Below are 19,158 nucleotides of genomic sequence, written 5' to 3' on the forward strand. Positions count from 1 at the left end.
TTACAATTTCAAATAAAAGTTTATATTTAGAGTTTGTGCTTGATTTTACAAATATATGTTTTTTTCTATAAATAAATAAAAATAGTATATATAGATAATAAAATTATTAAACTAAGTAGAGTTTATAATTTACATTATAAGATGATTAAGGTCAATTCAAAATTATATCATCTTAATATTGTATTTTTAAATATTTCTCTTAAAACTTTTTTTAAAAAAAAATTATATTTTTATTGATTATTTAAATTATATTTTGACCCATATAACCCAATAATTATATCCAATATTTTCATTTGTCTTGTTATAGGTCGTTGCGATATATACTAACAGTATAAATTATGGATGGGTAAAACACTAAATTGTGCACCATCTCAAACACACTCCAGCAAGAGAGAGCGACGACAACAATCATGGGTTCTGAAAAAGTGCCAAAAATTCCTGTTGTTCATTTGTCCAAGGAAAACTTCGAGCCTGGCTCTAGTTCCTGGCTGGCGGCTTGCAATGATATCCGGCGAGCACTTGAGGAATACAGCTTCTTTGAAGTAGTATACAGCGAACCTTCAATGGAATTTTACAGGGAAATTATATCGGTGCTAGAGGAATTGTTCAATCTCCCTGATGAAACAAAAACCAGAAATACACATCCTAAGATCGGCCACGGTTACATGGGGAAAATCTCTGGCTTCCCTGAGGGCTTGGGGATCGAGTATGCAACAAAGAAAGATGAATGTCAAAAATTTACAAGCCTTATGTGGCCCGATGGAAATGAAAGATTCTGGTAAGATCTGCATATTATTATATTATGATTAAATATTTTTCTTTTTCCTTTTCCTTTGACCGATCATCTGAATCCTTGCATATAGCTGTATCCTCCTATGCTAACATTAATGTGAGCTTAATTAGTATGATTTACTTGCTTTTTGTTTGTATCTTTAGTGATGTCATCCACTCTTATACGAAGATAGCATCTGAACTAAATCAGATGCTGGTAAGGATGTTGTTTGAAAGCTATGGATTGAAGAAAGACCACGAGCCTCTCTTAAACTCAACAAATTACCTCCTACGTCTGTTGAAATATGGAAGATCACTCGGGGAGACGAATGTTGGTTTTAAGGCTCATATGGACAAGACTTTCTTGACTCTACTTTATCAAAATCCTGTTAACGGTTTAGAGATAAGAACCAAGGAAGGAGAGTGGATTACGTACGAGCCTTCTTCACCAACTTCATTTGCTGTCATAGCTGGTGATGTATGCATGGTGGGTTTATCCTATTTCTTATTTTACAAGATTCCTATTTCAAACGATACACACACACACACACTTAATCGATTCATAACACTTGATCATGAATTGTGTCGTTTAAATAGAAAATCTTGGTTGGTGTTGTGTAGGCATGGAGCAATGACAGGATAAAATCTTCTTACCATCGAGTCGTTGTAAGCAGCGAAGAAGACAGATATGCACTGGGGTTATTCACATTCCTAGATGGGGTGGTGCAAACAGCAGAGGAGCTAGTAGATGATGAACACCCATTACAGTACAAGCCCTTTGAACACCAGAAGCTTCTTCATTTCTATGAATCATCCAATGATCCGGATAAACGTGACATCAATATCATGAAAACCTTCTGTGGTGTTTAATTCTCTAAAATTTAATGAGATTATGCTGCTTGACATGTCTCCTTTTCCTTTGTTTCTCCTCGGTCGATTGTTTTCAACCAGTCTTATCTGTATCTCTTGGGTGAATCTCTAAAATGTAATGGGACTATGCTGCTTGACATGTCTCCTTTTTTTTATGTTTTTCCTCGGTGGATTGTTTTCAACCAGTCTTATTTGTACCTCTTGGGTGAATCTCTAAAATGTAATGGGATTATGCTGCTTGACATGTTTCCTTTTCTTTTGTTTTTCCTCTGTCGATTGTTTTCAACCAGTCTTATTTGTACCTCTTGGTGAATGAAGTGTTTAATTATTTGGTGATGGCTATGAGTCATGTTCTACCTTGGGATTATTGATCTTGTTTCCAAACAACTTTTTGCGACTAGATCTCTGAAGTTTCAGAAATTCTAAATTTAAGCCCTTCCATCAATATCTTTATACATTGTTGTAGGAATTATTTATTGCAGAGAATATTTAAGCCCTTCCATCCATATCTCTAAAAATATTTGAATGATTTGATAACACAATTAACGCTACCAGAAATTCGATTAAAACGATCAGAATTACCGACGCAATTTTAAAGTTTACAAGAGGTGATGCATGTGAGCATGTGAGCATCATAGAGTATAAACAAAAAAAGTTAGTTACAGCAAACGATATAGGGTAACTTTGTTTAAAGTGATATGTGATGACAACAATACTAGTTACCAAGAAAAAAAATAATCAGATTAGTTGTAGCAAACTATGATAGTTATATGCATAATTAGATTAACTAGAGGTAATCTTGTTCATGACTATTATATAGAAGAAATTTGATATGAAGAAATTCGTACGAAATAAGAAATGGTAGGGGTAGCAATTTCTTCATAATAAGAAATAAGGAGTACCAAATTAACATTTTTAGAAAACACTTGTGAGAAATAATAAGCGGAGCAATATTGATCGAGCTAGCTTGATGAATGAATAGTACTCATCTTTAAAAAAAAAAAAAAAAACAAGTAGCAAAGAAGTATGCATCAGGCTTATGATATGAAATAGGCTCTACTATAAGAATGTATAAATAACACATTATAAATAAGTGAGTGTGTTTAAAATTAAGTTCTCAAATAAAATCACAAAACTAAGGCAAAATCTCAATTCATCATTCGTTAGGTAATAGAAGGTGTGAAAGTTTCTAATTTGTCACTCTCGTAGTAGTAGTACAGATACACAGTCGCTTATAAAGGCATGTAATGATTTCATAGGAAACCATATATGAAGTCAAAAATAGTGTGGTAAGACACCAAACGGGTGACAAAATCAACATTTTTCAAACAAGTGTTAGGGGATGCAAAGTCTCTTGAAATAGCAAATGTGAAGAATCATACGTTGAGGGAAAAACCAGTATTATTCAAACAATATAAAAAAATAAATAAATAATTTACGTCGATGAATTCTAGTAATGGAGTGAGTTAAGCTACTAGAAGATGTAGAGACAGAAGTAGTAGACTCAAATCATTAGTTGGGAAATTAGAAAACAGGACCTATATTTTTAACTAGTAAGAATTTATTTGGTTCTTTAACCTATAACATTGTTTAATGATCTACATAAGAGCTTTACTAGGTCTATATGAGAATTGTTTTCGAGTTCAACAAGACCCCAAAAAATTTGAGTCCAACAAAAGCTTTAGCCAATTCAAGTCCAGTAATGATCTTGCAAGATTCCTTTAAATTCAACCCAACTAATTAGAAAATCCAACTCGATCATCATAAATGAGAGTCAACTTACAATCAGGAAGATCCAAGAAAATTCAACCTACTAGTCAAGAAATTCAACCCTACCATCAGGAATTAGCGTCAACCTTACAATCAAGAAGCTCCATGGAAATTCAGCCTTATTAATCAAGAAATTCAAACATGCCATCAAGAAATAATGGCAACTTTATAATCATAAAGCACAAAGAAAATTCAACCAAGAAAAAGTAAACCTAGTAAGCAAGAAGCACCATAAAGTTTAGGCTTGTGTCATTAGAATTCAACTTAATACAAAGAAAATTTAACGATAAAACCAGAATTCAACCATATTATCAGGATATTTCAATCCAGCAATCATGAGACCTTTAATCAAATTCCATAGCTAAGTCAAACCAAACTTTGCATTCAAAAAATCCCTTCAAGTTGGACCTAAGATAGATAGATTTAAATTCTTTTGCAAAAAGGTTGGTAGGCTTTAAGTTGTCTAGATTTTTATTTTTATTTTGTTACAAAGAGTATAGTTGCCTCTAATTTGACCCAATATAAGTTTTTTAGGACTTTATTAATATTATATAAGCATATTAAATCTTTTTCATAATAAAAATTTGAGATAGAATTATTGTGGTGAAGACTATTTTTGGCAGAATTATGTTTTCTTTTAATTTTTAACCTTTTTGTTGCATCTGCTTTGTCGCACGTGTGCGGCGTCATGACGATCGTCCACTCTCAAGGAAAATGGAAATGGGTCTGTTTGGCAAATATAGAGAGACAAAGAATTCCTTTCTCTTATTAGTAAAATATGGATTGGGAGTCGCCACCTAGTATTCTGGTGACTAGGAACCCAAACTGGTCTCAAAGATCAGGTACGGACATTGGTTGCGTAAATGGAAGATATTAGCACCCCAACTGCGCCCTACCTAAGATAAGTTGCATTGTTTTGTTTGATAAAATCTAAAGTCTTGTTGTGGTTTCTAATCGTCAATCCATTTATGGTTTAAGAAAAGTCCTCTGTAAGGAGATCCTTACCTTATTAGGTAAAAACGTAACTACTCTAAGTCATCAAAAGAAAAATACCTTTTTAATATCGGGTATATGTTTTATGTATAAATCTGAAATTCTGATACTAAAACAAAACAATAAAAATTTTAAATTTTAGCCAATGTTTTTTAGACAAATGTATGCTAAAAAATGATTTTTTTAGCTTTGAGACACTTGGCCGTATAAAAAAAAATTTTTTTTTGTATTTTGAAAGTTTTGATGAAAACCATGTATTTTAATACTAGATTTTATATTTTTTTCGAGATAAAATACAGACTGATATTAAGCAAAATGACATAGAAAATACGTAGGAAAATTGTAAAATTCCAAAAGATATTTGTCAAACATGTTTTTTTATTATTCTAGAAATAGGTCGAACTCAGCCCAAATCAGTGGATTGTGTTGGGCTGGATTCGGCCCAAAACTAAAGGGGGTGGTTACTATGGTTCCTGTGCGTAAGCACAGTAACCAGCCCCTACCTCATTTGCTGCAGAACATGAATTATTCACCTTCTGCATGCAGATGGAGATAAGGGCTAAGCAAGTAGAAAATAAAAAGGGCAACAGGAGGTTACCTGGGGGTGGTGCAGACTTAGCGTGCCTGTTAGCCGCGGTGACGGTGATGGCATTGATAGTGGCACCCTCTCCCCTATTTTCTCTTCTTCTGTGTAGAGGCGAGAGCCTCCACTTTTTTTATTATTTTCTTTCTTCTTCTGCTCGACGAGCTGTTGCTGGCGATGGTAATGGAGAGGAGGCACAACGGTGGCGCTACTGGGTTGAAGGTGGCCGGCGGTGGTTCTTCTTCTTCTCCCTCTTCTTCCACTGTTTTTCTCCCTTTTTTCTGTCCTTCTATTTATGTTCCCTCCTTTTCTCTCAGTTTTCTTCTTTTTTTTTTTCTTTCAATCTCCAGACCTTCTCTACTCTCTTGTCTTTTTTCTTCTCGTCCAGGGGAAGAAGAAGACCCATAATGCCTTCAAAAGGACACCGTTTTGGGTTTTTCCTTTTTTTTTTTTTTTTTTGTGAGCAGTGCATGAAACAACGCTGTTTTGGACAAAATACATCGTTTCATTTAAAAGGAAAAGACGATAAAAACGTGTCAGAGTTCATATTGGTCCTCAATTGCAAGTTTGATTTAAAAAACAATGCAATTGCATCCCTACCAAAAATCAAACAGCTGCGCTAAAGTTTGCCGCCTTTTTTCACTTCTTTGGTCTTGAATTAGTGCAATTTGACCCTCAATTGAGCAATAAACTTCTAATTTCTTCAATTTAGCCCCTGATCCAATTTTAATTGCAGCCCCTCTATTTAAGCGCCTTTTCCAATTTGATCATTAGTTTTGGATTTCTTCAATTAAGTCCCTAATTGGCCATCAAACTTCAATATTTATGCAATTAAGCCCTTGATTTGACCAAATTAACTTTCAAAAATTATAATTTGACCTCAGAACTTTAATTTCCTCCCATTAAAGCCCAAATTAACTCCAAATTCTTTTTTCTTGCAATCAAAACCTCCATAAATTCAATTAAACCTTCAATAAATTTAATTAAGTCCATAAACATCTGATTTTGGAATTTTCTTCCTTAAATTGAATTTTTTTTGTCAACAAGGCTCTCATTAGTCAATAAAATACTGTCAAATTTTAATCTTTGTATTTTTAAACCTCTTCAACCAATTTTTGATCATTTTCTAAGTGCTTTGGCATCCTTTCCTCCCTGCTATTATTTTTTGATAATATTTTTTTTTATTTTTTTTTGTATTTTATTATTTTTTATATGGGACCCAAAAATGGATTACAACAATTGCCCCCCCCCTCTTTAAGATGCTTACAGAGCAAAGATTTTGTGTTGTAAGTGTTGTAAAGATAAACAAAATTGATCTTCTCAAAATTTGGTTGACCTTAAACTTCAATCGGACCCAAAGTCTTGTGTGTGGTTGGGCTAAATTGAGATTCCTTTCGCCAATTCCCTCTAACCAGACCCAAAGTCCTGTGTGTATGGTTAGGATAGATTGAGATTCCTTTTGCCAATTCCCTCTAACCAGAACCAAAATCCTTTGTGTGGTTCGGATAGATTGAGATTCCTTCGCCAATCTGCTCTAACCATAACCAAAATCCTGTGTGTGTGGTTAGGATAGACTGAGATTCCTTTCGCCAATCCCCTCTAACCAGAACCAAAAATCTTATGTGGTTAGGATAGACTGAGATTCCTTTCGTCGATCCCCTCTAACCTGAACCAAAAAATCATGTGTTCAAATCCTTTGTTTTTTGAAGAAAGATGGTCTACTTTCATGGGCGACCAACCCACGCACTCACACTTACCCTGGTCTATTTTCATGGGCAACCTGCCCACATATACTCAAAGTGATCTATTTTCAAGGGCGACCTGCCCACATATACTCAAAGTGGTCTATTTTCAAGGGTGACCAGCCTACACACTCACGCTGACACTATTCTATTTTCATGGGCGACCTGCCCAAACATAAAAGGAAAGAGTGGGCTCATTGTAAAAGGGTGACCTACCCAGGTGAAGGAATGGTCTTATTGTAATGGGTGACCTACCCAGAAAAAAAAACTTGGAGAATGGGAATTGTAATGGGTGACTTACCCAAATGGAAAAAGGAAGAGTGGTTGTGTTGTAATGGGTGACCTACCCAGGTGGAGAAATGATCTCATTGTAATGGGTGACCTACTCAGATAAAAACATGAAGAAATGGTCAAATTGTAATGGGTGACCTACCCAGGCGAAAGAATGGTCTCATTGTAATGGGTGACCTGCCTAGATAAAAACATAGAGAATTGGTCAAATTGTAATGGGTGACCTACCCAAAAATTGGATGGCAAAGGCTCAAAGGCGCACTCGAAAGGAGGTAGGGTTAGAAAATGCACTACCAAAGAGGTGAGGGCTCAAAGACACACTCAAAAGGAGGTGAGGGCACAAATGCGCACTCAAAAGAAGGTGAGAGCTCAAAGGTACACTCAAAAGGAGATAGGGTTAGAAAACGCACTACCAAAGGGATGAGAGCTCAAAGGCGCACTCAAAATGAAGTTGAGTTATAAAACACACTACCCAAGAAGTGATGATGAAACACTAATATATCAATGTTGAAGGCAAATATATTTTGATTGATATGCATGTATACTTACCTGAAAAATATAGGCTCCCATTTCTTCATAGTGTCTTTCTTTTCTCAAAAGTAGAATGTTGATAGTAAACTTCGATGGCCTTTTCACTCTTGTTTACTCAAGTCACATCTTGTGATCTTGACCCCTGGAAAGGTTTTGATGCCATCATACATCTTTGTCCTTCACCCTTTATTTTAAAGGTTGCCAATTTTGCCCAACATTTTCCTTAGAAAACGAATCATGGAGCCAGCCCTACCATATGGTTTTGATTGCCCCCCAGCTTGATCATGCCCCCCAAGTGTTCAATTCGGTTTTACTTTAGGGTGAGGATATGTGAGAGTCAATTTAGGTTTTTTGTATAATGACATGTTTTCATGCAAAATTTTTGGAACATCCAAGTTATTCCAACCACAAAACTCATTTTGACATTGGTTCAAAGTAAACTTGTTCTAAAAAATTCAAGTGATTCCTATGGACAGGTTTCTTGAAGTGATGAAAGCTTTTTGCTTTTGGTTTAAAGATGAAGTGACATGTAGTTGGTCATAAAAGGTTTAAATTTTAATTTGAGGGTTATTGAGAACCGAATCGGTTCAAATCATTCATTTTATTCCCATGAATAAAGATTTGACCCACACATGAAAGCATTGCCTACCAATCCAGATTGCTTGCCTTTGATCAGAAAGGGCTTTATTAGGTACATAGTGTAGGCTTTCGCTATTGGTTACGAAGAAAAGGATATTTTGGAGGCTTAAAAGGTGTTTAAGAGATTTCAAAACCAAGGATCACTTGTGCTTGTTTCTTGACCTTTTTCTTTTGAATGTCTTTCCAAAATGGTTTGTCTTACCCCCCAATGTGGGGTTTGGGATCTTTCTCTTTGTTTTCTTCATTTTGTTTGGTTGAGCATTATCACCGCAATTGTTTTTATAAGAAGCTCAAATCTTTTAGATCCTTTGAATCTTCATGTTTTTTTTTTTTGACCAATCACAACATTTATCTTCAGTACTTCATTTGGATGATAATGAAAGACTAAAAATTACATGATCAATTCTAGCACCCATCTTCACTGCTTTGTCTAAATGGTAAAAAAAAACCTCTCTTACTTGTCCCCTAGTGTGGGGTGTGATCCTAGTCAAGGTTTGTTTTCAAAAATGTAATATGCTCAAAATGGGACTGCAAAGGATATATTGCAGCCTCGTGAAATGATTTATCAAAGATGGCCTTTCCTCATCACACAATCATGCATTGAGGATCGATAGTTCTTGCTTTTGTGCGCATATGCAAAGTGATTTATTCATTCAAATAAAACTTAGCTTTTGAGTCACCTTATGGTGTTGTTTATCCTTGTTTTTGTTTTGTCCTTTTCTTTCAAGTTTTCTAGGTATATTTTTACCCTTCTAAGGAATCACTTGAATTTCCAGAATGAATTTGTTTTGGACAAATACCAACACGATTTTTGTTTTAGTACTCACTTTAGAGGTTCCAAAAATATCTATGAAAACATATGAGATTATGCATGGTTTTGGAGGAAGGAACACCGAAGGATTTTTCATGTTGTAGTTTTGTGAGCAAAAGTCATGCTCAAAATGTTATTTACATGTAATAACAACAAAGAAAAGTATGATATGAACACAGGAAAACACATGATCTTATTTCACAAGGAAAGCTCATTAATAGAGAAAGTCTTGTTCAAAAGCATTAAACAAAAAGCAATAACAAGGAAGGCTTCATTCCTCTATTTTGGCGAATTTGTTCTTAGGCTAGCCTTGTCTCAAAAGTTCTATGTAGAGGATCAAAGACAATGTGGAACAACACCACGATCAAAATTTGAGTTCTTCAAAATTCATGCTATCATTTATGCACCCATGCTAGACCATTGATGCTTTCCAATTCCCCAAACATTTCATCCTAATATGCTTCAAACAAGATTAGACAACAGGTTCGTGTTTATATTAGGGGCGTCTTCCAATTCTATCCACCCAACCTTGATTAATTGTAGAAGCTTTCTCTTGAAGGTGTTGCAGGTATGGATGCTATGCCCAGTAATACCAGCATGGGATTCACAATTGAGTTCTGGCTTATACCAATTAGGATAAGGTGGCTGCACAGGTGTCAGAGGTTCTGGAGCTATCTGCCCGATGCTCAATAGCTTTTGATACATCTCATTCAGGGGTAGTGGTAGTAGAGGTAGTTGTTCTTGAACCTTTGGTAATTTCCAATTTGGCTTTTGGATTGAAAGTTTTGGGGTTCATGATTTTTTATTTTGGCAATTCAGGATGGAGTGTTGTAGTTTTGGGATAATTTTTTCCTACCCCTGTAGCCATCTTCAACATGGGGGACCTCTTTTCTTTCGAAGCCTCTTTTCTCGGTGGGTGCAAAAATTCTACCACTCTTGACACCTTGCTCTATACGTTCACACACTAGCACAACATCAGTGAATTACTAGGCCGAACTACCCATCACATATTCGTAACAGGGTGCTTTGAGTGTGTTGGCAAATAAAGAGACAATCTTTTTCTATAGAAGTGGAGGATGTACTTGAGGAGCTGATTCTCATCATCTTTGATCATATTCCTTTATACTTTTTTTGTTCTTTTTCTCTAGATTGGACAAGTTGGTTCTGTTAGGAGCGATGTCCATGTTATACTTTTACTGCTTGACAAAAGCATCCACTAGATCTTTCCAGCTCTAGATTTTTGTGTTGCCCCACTTAAGCTGTATTGGAAAAAGTGCATCATTATTGACTTTGAGTTTTGCTTCTAGTGCCTCTATCTTAGCTTTAATGACTTGGCCTTGTGGGACTTATTAGCAGATGCCTCCATGACTGTCGGGGCTGGTGCAGGTGTCGTTGACCGCACCAATGTTGGATTTTGCTAAGGCTCTTAACCATGTTCACCCATTCTTTCTTCAGGCTGAACTGTAGTAGGAGTCGGATTAAAGGTGACCGGTCGATTAGAAGGACCTTCACCAAAGGTATTTCTTAGTGTTTGCTTGAGTAAGCTAGTGAGGTGAGCCACGCTTGTTTTTAAAGACTCTAACTCTTCTTGGAAATAGGCATCACGTTGAGCACGCTCTTCATCTTCCATGCTTCTCGCTCTAAGTCGGGTGTTGTAGATTTTTTGGGGACCTATATTTCAATCTGATGCATATATGTTAAGTGTATGAACATGTAATTTATATGATAGACTTTCCCTTTAAGAGGTGACATATGATCGTAACTCTTGTATGATGAAACAAGAATCTTGATTCTTGCCTACAATCTACAATGAAAATTTTCTGAGTGGCGGTCATTATGTCACCCACAAGTCTTGAGTTCAAGATGTTTCAAGAAGGGTTTGGCCTGATGTAAATAAAGATAGCACATACAACCTAAGGACAAGTTCTATTCATTATGTGATCATGAGTAGGTTTTCTACCTAGTCTCAAAAGGGTCTCATATCTGCCTAGTGAAGATCTTCGTAAAGATAGTATAGGGGCGTTGCGAGAAATGATTAAGGCACGTATACCCATCATTACCAAGCAGGCATTCAAATATGAGTTAGGTGTTTCACACATTTGAACCCTAACTAATGGTTATAGGGCAGATCGCTAGTTCCCCACCTAACTTAGAAGCTTGTGTGTGCTTGCCAAAAACTTAAATCATATGATGTATGAGGCAATTCTTTATAATGCATGAACAAATATGTACAGAAATTAAAGCGCGTAAGAGATAAATAAAGAAAATGCATATTTCAATAAACACGCAAACCACAACAATAACACAAAAATCAGATAAAACAAAGCTTAGTCCACAAGGTTCCTAGTGGAGTCGCCATTCTGTCGCACGTGTGCGGCGTCATGGTAATCGTCCACCCTCAAGGAAAATGGAAATGGGCCTATCTAGCAAATATAGAGAGACAAGGAATTGTTGTCTCTTATTAGTAAAATATGGATTGAAAGTCGCCACCTATTATTCTAGTCACTAGGAACCCTAATTGGTTTCAGAGATCAGGTACGGACACTGGTTGCGTAAGCAAAATGTATTAGCACCCCAACTATGCTCTACCTAAGGTAAGCTACATTGTTTTGTCTGATAAAATCTAAAGTCTTGTTGTGGTTTCTAATTGTCGGTCCGTTTACGGTTTAAGAAAAATCATTCTCTATAAGGAGATCCTTACCTTATCGGGTAAAAACCTAACTGCTCTAAGTCCTCAAAAGAAAATACCATTTTAATATCGGGTATATGTTTTATGTATAAACTCATAATTCCTAATACTAAAACAAAACAAAATAAAAATTTTATTCTTTTTTAAATTTTGGCTAATGTTCTCTTGACTTTAATAAACTTTTTGAAAAATCTTCTTCTTCCCTTGCTTTGCGCATCCAGGGGAAGAAGAAGACCCACATTGTCTTCAAAACAGCACCATTTTGGGTTTTTCCTTTTTTGTTTTTTTTTTTTTGTGAACAGTGCATGAAATGGCGTCGTTTTGGACCAAACGCATCGTTTCGTTTAAAAGGAAAACGCGACAAAATGTGTTAGATTTCACATTGGTCCTCAATTGCAATTTTGATTTAAAAAACAATGCAATTGCATCCCTGCCAAAAATCAAACAACGGCGTTGAACTTAACCGCCTTTTTCACTTCAGTCCTTGGTCTTGAATTAGTGCAATTTGACCCTCAATTGAGCAATAAACTTCTAATTTCTTCAATTTAGCACCTCATCCGGTTTTAATTGCAACCCCTCTATTTACGTGCCTTTTTCAATTTGGTCCTTGGTTTCGGATTTCTTCAATTAAGTCCCTAATTGGCCATCAAACTTTAATATTTATGCAATTAAGCCCTTGATTTGACCAAATTAACCCTAAAAAAATTATAATTTGACCTCAGAACTTTAATTTTCTCCAATTATAGCCCAAATTAACTCCAAATTCATTTTTTTCTTGCAATCAAAACCTCCGTAAATTCAATTAAAACTTCAATAAAATTTAATTGAGTCCATAAACATATGATTTTGGAATTTTCTTCCTCAAATTGGCATCCTCTCCCCACTGCTATTATGTTTTGATAATATTTTTTATTTTTTTTTTGTATTTTATTATTTTTTATGCGGGTATCCAAAAATAGGTTACAACAGCTTCAGAATTTCTGATGCAGATTATTGAGTTTCCGTACATTTTTGCACAACTTGTAGCCTATAGCATCATAGTCTATTCAATGATATGATTTGAATGGACTGTTGCTAAATTCTTGTGGTATCTGTTCAGCTTTTATGGTATCTATTGAATGCACATTATTACAGTTGCACCAAATCACCACATTGCTGCCATATTTCCTCAGCTACATGTGATAATAAAGACATGCTTGACAGTGAAAGATCTTATGGGAATTTGCTTATTTTAGATGATTTAAATTTCATTGAAAAATTAAATTAATACATTTAAAAGAATTTCCAACAGAACAACTAATTTAATCCTATAACTGAATTCAATTCACAATAAAGAAAATTTTCGATATCCAGTGGAAGAAGAATTGAAAAGGCCCAGTAGTTTAGTATTTAAAGAGGTTTAATTCGTGGGCAGCTAGCCTATGTTCATGTGCAAGGCAGAGCCGAATCTTAAGTTTTCTTTTTGGGACTTCTTGAAAGACGAGGACATGTTTCTTAATTGAATAGGGCACCACTGCTAGGACAAGGCCCAATAGATGGTGATGGATGAAATTTATGCATATTAAAGTAAAAAAAAAAAAAAAGAAATCAATTAAATATTAATGGATAAAAAAAAATTCAATTAAAGAAATAGCAAAATTAGAACCTGAGTTGAGCCTCCAAATAACTTATGATTCATATTATAAGATTATAATAGTTTTATAAAAAGCATATTCAAATAAATTATGAAGTTTAATTTTTAAAAAAATTTAATATTAAAGTTTGAAATTAACAATAAAAATTAAATATTTAATAAAAAAAGCAAGTCACAATTCTAATGAACAAGGGTAAAAATGAATTCTGTTTATTATAATTATAATATCATGCATGTGTGTATATTTAAGATATTGTGAACAATAATGTAAGGTTATATGTGGTAAATAAATATGTAGTTAAATAATTAAGAGTTATAAATGACCTTAAACAATAGATTAATAAATTAAAAATATCTTTAGATATATAAAAATTATTATATATACTGTAACACTGAATACAAGAATAATTAGGCATCAAGAATTTTATGCCAAGAAAAGATTCCAAATAACTCTGGCATAATATGGACCACTTTGCATCTAACTATAAATTTTTATGATATTGGGAAAATAATAAATTATCTCCTTAGTTTCAATACCTCAACAATGACCCGTTAATTAATTTTATAATGTTAAAATTAATAACATAATCACCACTATGAATCAAGGACCATTACTTTTTTTTTATTCTTAGGGACCAGATTTTGACCCTTCAAAAACAACAATCAAAGCATACGCATTGGTGCACATCTTTTCTTTGATTTCATATATTAAAAAAAAAAAAATTGTGCCTATATATATATATATATATGATATACACAATCCTTGCTCAATCGGGGCCTACTTTCTTATATTTATTATTTTTAACGTTAGGGACCATATTTTTTTTAATTGTTTTCTATGGAATCAGGGACCAGATTTAGACCCTTTGCTACAATTTAAATCTCATTGAGTGTATAATTAGAGAGATACAAATATATATCTCCTTCCACTGCCTCAATAATGATATCATAATTGTCTATTTTGGTTGATGAGGTGTACCAAGATTTAATGGGAAACTTAACTTTATTATTACATTCCATCCATTTCAATCTATATCATAAAAAGCTTTGTAATTGATATTTTACCTGCTCCATGCAATAAATAATAATTAAAAATTTAACGACTTCATCAAACCTTTTTATGATATAGATTAAACGAATGGAAAGTCAAAATAACGTTTAAAAAATTTTATATGATGAAAAGGGATATTAGTTTTTAAAGGATTTTGGTCGTTTTCCTTTGAATATGTCGTTGATAGTATTTTCTTAAGACAAAGTACACCATAAGAATTCACAGTTTTACCGATGGTAATATTCCGTCGGTGTGTGATTGATAATACATCGTTAAATTATTTACTTACTACATTACCGACGGAATACGTCCGTTGGCTTACCTTTCGTCGGTGATTCCATATTTTGTCGCTATATCGATCGGAAAAACAAAAAAACCATTTACCGACGGTTTTACAAGCGGAATTTGTGCGCCAAAAAAAAAGTTTCCCGCTTCAAAAATACCGATGGATTTTTATTCCGTCAGTGATATCACAAGTCACCGACAGTTACTTTCCGTCAGTAACTTAGTCGGTGAATTGTTGAAATACCACAGAATATACCGTCTGTCAATTCGTCGGTAAGTTATAATACCGACGGAATAATTCCGTTGGTAAATCTATTGGTGAGTCATGAAAACACCGACCGAATTTATTCGTCTGGAAATTTGTCAGTGATGGTTGCGGCTACTATCTAATGCCGACGGATTTATTCCGTTGGTAAATCCCTTTGTAATTGTTTTTTTTAATTTTTTTTTTAATTATTTAGAATACATAATATAAAATGATATAAATTAATGGTAATAAAAAACCAATTATGCAAATAAAATTTATATTAAGCATCAAAAACAAAAAATGAAAGATAAATAATATTCATTACAAAATAAAATGTTTCAAAAAAACATTAAATGAAATTTTAAATGTAAATAATATTTATTAAAAATTAATATAAAGGAGCAGGAGCAGGAGCAGGAGGAAGAGGCTAACTATTATGCGGCCAAAAAGGATTGGGTGCACATGTTCCACCTTGTGTCATGTTCATGACTATTTGACGAAGCTCTTCATAGGTCGCTCTTTGTTGTTCAGAATCTGCTCTGTATTGTTCTTTGAGTTGTGTGTATGCCTCTGATAGGTGGTCGCACTTTTGCTGCAAGGCCACAAATTCCTTAGATTGGGAGCTCGATACTGATTGGGAGCTCCTGATGGTTGAAGCAGTATGAGTCGTCCGCAAGTTGTCGGCCATAGTGTTGGAGAGCCCATAAACTCGATTCTTATTGAGTCCACCTGACGATCCAGCCTCCATCCACAAATCCGGATCGAATTCCGGATGGGTCAAAGGATCGTCCTTGTATGTCTCCCTCAACCGATTATTATAGGTCTCCTGAAAATAAAAATAAAAAAGTAATCATCATATTCAATTCAATAAACATAATAATAACTTACAAAATAAAATGGTTGAACGAACATACCACAAAATGTTGAGCATGGTTGTCAACGAACTGTTACACCCCCTTTTGGCGGTCTTAACTCCGCACGTGCGTCTCCACAAACAGCTCCATAGGGCTCAGCTCACGTCCAAGTGATGTAGCCTATAATGAAAAAAAATTATTAACAACAAATTAATTGAACGATATATTTCATTTAAATTAATCTTATCATCCGTTTCGTATGTGCAGCAAACAGAACGGAGCTGCCGGTGTGCGTTGTCACCGAGCCATGAATTTGCCAGCACCGGACTGTGAGCATCGTGAGAACCCTCAGACGTCACGTGCTCAAGATAGTGCGGCCATATATCCTCCGGGATGTATATCGGTTTGAAACCCCTCCAAACCGCAACATCGTTCCAACCTTGGAACCCCCTATCCCTCGCAGTTTTTTTTTCCTTTTTTTGGGATTTGTACCAAAAATCACGCAACCTACTTCACGCAAGCAAAAATTACATTTCGAAACATAAATTTTTTTGTAATAAAAAGTTGTATTGTTTTCGATGTTACCTAGTTGCCGCGTGATTTTCTCACACTCTCCTCACAACAGTGTTATGTTCCTCGTTCCAGTAGAATCGATTCTGTGTATAAAAAATAATTTTTTAAAATGTTAATAATTTATTTACAATTATATTAAGAATTTATTAGAAATAAGCTGAAAATTATATATTAACACGAACCTGAAATCTAGAAAACCATGCATTGATTTGAGGCATCCGTTCAGGATGCCTAGATATCTGACTCCATTGAAACAATGGAATCTCCATCGACGATTTAAATGCCGATGATATCACTCGGGCGGCCTCAATGTTTGTGAACTTGAAAAGAAATGAAATTAATTAAATAGTGACTTCATAAATTATGTTTTAAATTTTTTTTTTAAAGAAAAAAACTAAAACCTTAACAAACTTACATTGAAAGATCGTCCTTCCATTGTGTCTCGTACTTGCGGGTCCATTGATTCCGCTGCGAAGGCACGCCGTTTCTGCGATGTGAAACAGCGCTGGAAGAGGCAGCATCAACTGACGACGCAAGTGGTGTAGGTGCCTCTTCTTGAGAGGCACCTAAGAAAATATCTTTCTCGCTACTAGACAAACTTGATGCGACCAAACATGAAGCTTTGGTTTTCATTTTGTGCATCTAACCAATTTTATATAAATAATTAAATAATTAAATTCAAATGTTAAAAAAAATTCGGCAGCACCTCCCCTATACTTAGATACTACCCAAATCCAAAAACCTGCAAATATTAACAATAGCCAGGACCAATTGACCCAATCTATACTAATTATTCCAACATATTCAATTACTAATCCTAAGATAAATTCAACATTAACAATTACAATTCAACAAATTATTCAATAATTATGCCAATACAACAAAACAATAAATTCAAAATAAATAGAAACAATTAAACACAAATCATGCAATAATAGAGTAAAATTAATAATTCTTCCAACATATTCAATTACTAATTCTATGGTAAATTCAACATTAACAATATTAATTCAACAAATTATTAAATAATTAAGCCAATACAACAATAAAATTATATTCAATAAATTAAAAAAGAATTATAAACTAACAATTAAAAACAATGGAAATAATTAAACACAAATCATGCAATAATAGAGTAAAATTACTAATTATTTCCAACATATGCAATTACTAATTCTGAGGTAAATTCAACATTAACAACAAATATTCAATAAATTAACTAATAACAATTATGCCAATACAACAATAAAAAATATTCAATAAATTTTTAAAAAAAAACTATAGACTTTAGGGAAGAAATATGCATACCTTAATAATTTGTTGAAACAAAAAAAATTTATCTACATTACAAAACAATTCAACAAAACTGTCATAACCCAATTTTTGATAATTTTTATTTTCATTATTTTATTTACTGAAAAGGATAAAAAAAATTGATGAAAAAAAAAATAATAATAATGAAAAAAAAAAAGTAAAATGAAATAAATGAAGAATGAATTAAAATTTGGGTTACGGGCAACATGATTGGAAGTTTTGGGGTCTAATTAAACTTTGAAATTAATCTAATTAAGCTTGAGATTAATTTAATTCATCCACTTAAAGGTTTAATTGAAGAATTGATAAATTTGAGACTTAATTAAGCTTGGAATTAATTTAGTTCATCCAATCAAGGATTTAATTGGAGAATTGATAAGTTTTGAGACTTAAGTAAGCTTGGAATTGATATAATTCATCCAATCAAGAATTTAATTGGAGAATTGATAAGTTTTGAGACTTAGAGGTTGTTTGGCATTGAGGTTCAACCTGCTTTTTGAAAAATTTCAAACTTTTTTTTTTTGCTAAAATTGAGTGCGGTTTGTACTTTTTAGATCGTTTTGATGTGCTGATATCAAAAATAATTTTAAAAAAATAAAAAAACATTATTGGCATGCTTTTCGGCACGAAAAGCTATTTAAAAAACAACCGCTACCACACTCCCAAACACCCTCTTAATTAAGCTTGGAATTGACTTAATTAATCCAATTAAGGGTTTAATTGGAGAATTGTTAAGTTTTGAGACTTAATTGGACTTGGATTTAATTAAATTAATGAAATCAGAGACTTAATTGAAGAAATATTAACGTTTGGGGTCCAAATTGCGAAATTAAAATCCAAGGATTACATTGAAAATGACGCGCAAATGCAGGGGGCAATTACAGTTCAAACCAGGGGCTTAATTATAAACTTTTCGAAACTTCGCGGGTTAAAGTGAAAATGGCCACTGTTATCCCCAAACGGTGTCGTTTTGAAGATGTTGTTCATCTTCTTCTTCTTTAAGCCAGCGACGGTTTTCAACAGTAAAGGCAGAGAGGCATTGCAACAGTAATCGTCTGTTGGCTTCAGTTATGGGTGCTTTAATGGTGGTCGACCCTTAGCCTACCACCCGTTACCAATCCGCCGGCCTCTATATAAACCGAGAGAACCCGAAGAACAGGGGCTGGTTGGAGAGTTAGAGAGAGGGGGGGAGACAAAAGAAACCCGAAAAGAGAAACTCAAGACACTAGCCGAATCTTTAAGTGTTTTTTAGAAACCCATACCAAAAACGACTTCCCCTCACCAGTACTGGCCTAAAGGGAATGAAGGCAAGAAACAGAACCGAAAGAGAGGGACAGGCAAAAACCCAGGGGAACGAAACAGAACCAGGGGATTTTTGGGACCGAAAACCAGAGGAGAGAACCGGAACAGAACCCATAGAAAAACCTAGAGAACAAAGGAACGAAGCAGAGGAACGAATAAAAGCAAGCGTGGGAAGAACTGGAAGGAGACGCAGGAGACAAACACAGGGA

At 34.3% G+C, this 19,158-nt stretch overlaps 1 protein-coding gene across 1 annotated transcript; it reads left to right on the forward strand.

Moving 5' to 3' along the window:
- The first annotated feature begins 345 nt into the window (after positions 1–345).
- On the forward strand, positions 346–1,887 carry LOC118034808 (probable 2-oxoglutarate-dependent dioxygenase AOP1). The gene is made up of 3 exons (XM_035040223.2): positions 346–778; positions 937–1,258; positions 1,393–1,887. Exons 1-3 carry the CDS (start codon positions 411–413, stop codon positions 1,639–1,641), a joined length of 939 nt encoding a protein of 312 aa, XP_034896114.1. The 5' UTR covers positions 346–410; the 3' UTR covers positions 1,642–1,887.
- Positions 1,888–19,158: the final 17,271 nt, after the last annotated feature.

Source organism: Populus alba, chromosome 1, assembly GCF_005239225.2.
Source record: "Populus alba chromosome 1, ASM523922v2, whole genome shotgun sequence".
NCBI classification, from domain to species: Eukaryota; Viridiplantae; Streptophyta; class Magnoliopsida; order Malpighiales; family Salicaceae; genus Populus; species Populus alba.